The 4,677-nt window shown below is 43.0% G+C and overlaps 1 protein-coding gene across 1 annotated transcript; it reads left to right on the top strand.

The window, feature by feature from the left end:
- The first annotated feature begins 1,016 nt into the window (after positions 1-1,016).
- LOC113405182 (cytochrome P450 2C3-like) lies at positions 1,017-4,355 on the top strand. Its single transcript, XM_026646119.2, has 3 exons — positions 1,017-1,225; positions 3,219-3,360; positions 3,986-4,355. The coding sequence occupies exons 1-3, from the start codon at positions 1,031-1,033 to the stop codon at positions 4,162-4,164; spliced, it is 516 nt and encodes a 171-aa protein (XP_026501904.1). The 5' UTR covers positions 1,017-1,030; the 3' UTR covers positions 4,165-4,355.
- Positions 4,356-4,677: the final 322 nt, after the last annotated feature.

The raw sequence follows: 4,677 nt of genomic DNA, 5'->3' as shown, positions 1-4,677 counted from the left end.
TTTGGTTCATGTGAAGTGAGTTGAAGATGTGTTGGGGGACTTTCTTACTCCAGTCCCCTGCAGGCAGAAGTTCTCATCCAAAAAGCACCAGTACAATGGGCATTACTTGTCCCTATATTGGCCATCTGAGGAGAGGATCCAAAGGCTGAATGGGCTGTTGTGACTGAATTCCTCTCTCAAATCCAGATCAGCATTCAGGTTCTCTGATAAGGGAAGTGTATGTGTATGTCTACACTACAATTAAACATCTGTGGCTGGCCTGGGTCAGCTGGGTCTGGCTCACAGGGCTTGGGCTACGGGGCTGTTTAACTGCGGTGTAGATGTTTTGGCTTGGGGATCCTCCCTCTTCCTGGGGTCCCTGAGCCTTGGCTCCAGCCTGAGCCCTAACGTCTAAACAGCCCCGTAGCCTGAGTCCTGCGAGCCTGAGTCAGCTGACATGGCCAGCCACGGGTGTTTAATTGCAGTGTTTGTAAAAGAGAAGCCTGCACTGCCACTGACCAGGCTGTGTCTGTTCTGTGGGTAACAGATGCTTTCACATTCCAGGGCTGTCAAACGGGCCCCTTCCCCTTGAATGAAGGCAAAGTTGTTTTGCCTTTGGATTTAATGGGCTTGGAGAGGACAGGATCATGTAAGGGCTTAAATCAAAGCTCTGCCAGTGCTAAAAAAACCAGCTATATCCAGTGCTAATTCCAACTTCATATTAGCAAATGGCCGGGGGCGGGGGTTGGGGAAGATGCTTTGGGACTCTCTTGCTTAGTAGATATTTAGATGCACTGGTGATAATTTTACATTGTGCTCTAGTTAGTAACAGAACCAGGTATGAACAATATCACTGCCCTGTAATTACATTGTTGGCCCTTTGTCATAGCTGCAAAGTACAGTAGTTTCTGTAACACAAAATTTGACCTGTTTTGTTATATTCCCAATGTCCATCTGTTGAGACTTGTGTTTTGCGGGCAGAGAGACAGACTGTTGGGCAAATCTATGGGAATCCTGTTGTTTAGTCTTCGTGTTAAACCTCATTAATTTGATGACAGAGAAGGTTCACGAAGAGATTGACCGTGTGATCGGCCGAAGCCGAAGCCCCTGCATGGCGGACCGAAGCCAGATGCCCTACACAGATGCTGTGGTCCATGAGACCCAGAGATTCGTCTCTCTTGCCCCTCTTGGTATCCCACGTGCTGTGACAAGAGACACTCATTTCAGAAAATATATTATCCCCAAGGTCAGTTCTCTGTGTTTCTGTGAAAGGGCCAGTTCTTCTGCCTTTTTCTCTTTTTAATTTTGAGTTGTTCACAATAGAAATAGTTTGGCCAGTTTTTGTGTGATGGGAGTTTTAAATAATTGCCAGGAATGTACCAATTATATTGAAACTTTCCAAGCCCTTGTATGCAGCTGAGCAGACTTTCATAGTCTGCAGGTTAGGGTTTCCATCCAGAAGAGGGTTTGAGAGCCTAGTTGCGAAGCAGTAAGCTATGGAATAGAGAATAACTTTAGCAACGATGTGCAGCTAAGATTTTGGTATCACACCAATGCGTGCAATCATTGCCCTCTTTTGGGGGGCCAAAGTAGAGTGTTTCTGGGGAAACTTCTTGACACTGTTCGGTCAAATCAAAACAAAATAGCACATGCAAATGAGTAATAAGTTTAAAAAGTATCAGAGCTCCCCACACCTTTGCCCATTTCTGGAATTGAATGCAAACCAGTACAGATAAATACACACCACAAAACAAACCACGCTTCAAGGCTGAGGTTTCTGTAAAATTGAGTCGGGCTCTTACTGTTAGTCAGATGATGCCAGTTACTGAGCTCAGTTCAGCCAGCAAGCCAAAAAAAATCAGAAAAAATATTCATTTAACTTCTGAAAATCTTTGCAATTTGTCAGCAAGTTGGAAAAATCTGGTCTACTTCAGAAATCTTGGTGTGGGTTTTATCCCCCTTCTTTAACGCTTTAGCCCAGTGGATAGGGCACTTTCCTGGAATGTGGGAGACCTAGATTTGTACCTCCACTCTGGAGCCGGGACTTGAACTCAGATTTTCCCAGTGAGTATCCTAAGCACCAGGCTATAGACTATGCTGCGGTGAGTCCTCAATCTCTCTTGCTGAAGCTATTCTGTTTTGTATCAATACTTAAATATTCAGTGAAGCAGGGACTCAAGCGCAGGTCTTCCCCCTACCAGATACTGAAGCGCAGGTCTTCCCCCTCTCCCCCACCCCATTAGGCCAAAAACCTGGGAGGTAAGAAATATGGATTGAAATCTTCCCTCTGCTTCATTCAGAGGAGGGATTTGAATCCACATCTCCTGTCTCCCAGGGGAGTGCCTTTCTCACCAGGCTATAGAGTCATTCTCACTGGCTCAGTGGATATTTAAATGTTAATAAAAAGTGGAACAGCTTCATAAGGACAGATTGAAAGGAGCCTATCCTGGAATATCTGAGAACTTGGAGGTTAAAATCCTCATTTTGGATGGGGGGAAGATCTGAGTTCAAATTGCTGCTCCAAATTGGGGATTCAAACTTGCATCTCTCACATCCCAAGTACCTTAGCCTCTGGCCTAAAAGTTATAGGGAGACACACACCCCGACTCATATGTGTTTTCTGAAGCGAATAACTTTTTCCCAGATAAAACTAATTGGGTCAAATTTGAAAATAGTTTTGGATCATCTGAAACTGCATTTCTGGTGGATAAATTTTACCCAGTTCTAATCTCCACCAAACTCTGCACCAGTTGAGGTGTTAAAATGCACCAGAACTCACCATACTCAGGGGCGGGGTTGCTGACTGAGTTTCACTGTAAAATTGCATGGGGCTTTTAGCTTAATTATGAATTATGGGGAAACTGTTGGTGTGATGAATACGGTATCTTGACCAGGAAACCTCAAATGCTTCAGAGCATCAGCTCAGAGGTCCAAATGAAACTTCTGGATCTTAGCCAAACTCTCCCCAAACTTTTTGATGTTGAATTCAGGATAGTGATCAGATAGGAACAATCTCTCTGAAGAGATTTCAGGATTTGCCTGTGGATGGAACTTCAGTGGGATTAGCTCTTCTCATGGAATTTTAATATTTCTACTTCTGGTTGAAAACATGAAGTTCAGGAGCTGCAAGGAAATAAAGAAAAATCAAGATGGGTCCCACTGTCCAGCTCTGAATTTTGAAGGTTTCTCTGCTTTGGATAGTATCCACTTTAACTCTGTTTATATGTTTACTAATTTAGGGCACCACTATATTCCCTGTACTGCAGTCAGTCCTATATGACAGCAAGGAATTTCCAAAGCCAGAGCAATTTAACCCAGGGCATTTCTTGGATGAAAATGGTGCCTTCAAGAACAGTGACTTCTTCATGCCTTTTTCTATAGGTAAAGTTATCCATGTTTATTTCAGATCCCAGACTGTCTTCTAGCTTTGCCTTGATGACTCTACTGGCTCACACTGTCTGCAGAGGGTTTTCATGTGGTCCATGAAGCAGAGTCTCTCACGCTAGTAAAACATCTATCAGTCTTTAAGCCATGTTACTTCCTGCTAGCTGTCTGAAGTGACTTTTCGGATGCACTACACATACTCCTCTCTTTGTCTGCTTGGCAACTTCATGCTTTTCTGGTGTCTGTCTGGTGTAAATGAATGCATGATCAATTATTCTTTCATCCACCTACTCATGATCCTGCCCGCACCTCCTTACTTGTTACTCAATAACCACCACATTACTTCCCCCTTAACACTTATTAGCCAACTTGGGAAGTGCATAAGCTATTCCTCAAATCCCACATCTTCCCAACCCTTTCCCCAAACTGGATTTTAAAAGACCACTTTATATATGGAACTCAAACCTTAAAACAATCTTTGAATGGCTTCTTAAGCCCCAAATGCTTTCCTACCATCCTGAACTTGGAGTGACTTCCATTATCCTCCATCCAAAGAAACAGCATGTAAAATGCTGCAAAGAAAGATCTCCAGCATCTCTTCAATATTCCTTTTTCATTGCAGGGAAACGGAGTTGCGTGGGAGAGGGTCTGGCTCGGATGCAGCTATTTTTGCTACTGACAACGATTTTGCAGAACTTTACCTTGAAGCCTCTCATTGACCCCAAGGATATTGATATAACTCCGATGACATTAACCTCAAATGCCCCAATGTCCTACCAACTCATTGTTATTCCTCGGTAAATAACTTGAAAAGTCACCTCCATTTCCTGAGGTGATTAATTTGATTGTCTGTGATCTTGAACTCCTTAATACAGTGACAGAAATTAACTAATTGCCATGAAATGCACAGACAAATTAGTCAACTTTTTAAGTAACTAGGATTTAACAAAATGAAGTGTTATACCATAAAATAACTACATAATTGACTCTAATGGCATGTACAATAATCCTGCAGTGTTCTCAAATGGGCTCAGGTGTGAATCTATTCTCAACATAAGCTGTTTTTAGTTCATTTGTGGTGTAGTTGACAACCATGAAAGCTTCTTTGACAGCTGTAAAGGCTGCTCTGTTCACAAGGACCTAGTAACAATGTCCAGCATTTTGGGTCTGTTCAGCCAATGCTAGTGAATTATGACGATGATGTTCTGCTTCGGTGGGGAGAGATTCTGTGGCAGGAGACTAAACTAGCGTTCGCACTCCCCACTTTACCCAGGCAGGTTCAGATAAATTCAGTAGGATTAATCTTTTCCTCTT

This window comes from Terrapene carolina, unplaced genomic scaffold, assembly GCF_002925995.2.
Source record: "Terrapene carolina triunguis isolate 2854851 unplaced genomic scaffold, T_m_triunguis-2.0 Scaffold34061, whole genome shotgun sequence".
Lineage (NCBI taxonomy): Eukaryota > Metazoa > Chordata > Testudines > Emydidae > Terrapene > Terrapene triunguis.
Note: the sequence above shows the minus strand (reverse complement) of the source record. Positions and strands in the feature narration are given on the sequence as shown.

Excerpts from the sequence above, each read along its gene's own strand:
- LOC113405182 (XM_026646119.2), top strand. The coding sequence starts at position 1,031 with ATGACAGAGAAGGTTCACGAAGAGATTGACCGTGTGATCGGCCGAAGC. Across the intron at positions 1,226-3,218 it reads GAAAATATATTATCCCCAAG|GGCACCACTATATTCCCTGT; the intron begins GTCAGTTCTCTG and ends TTACTAATTTAG. Across the intron at positions 3,361-3,985 it reads CTTCATGCCTTTTTCTATAG|GGAAACGGAGTTGCGTGGGA; the intron begins GTAAAGTTATCC and ends TTTTCATTGCAG.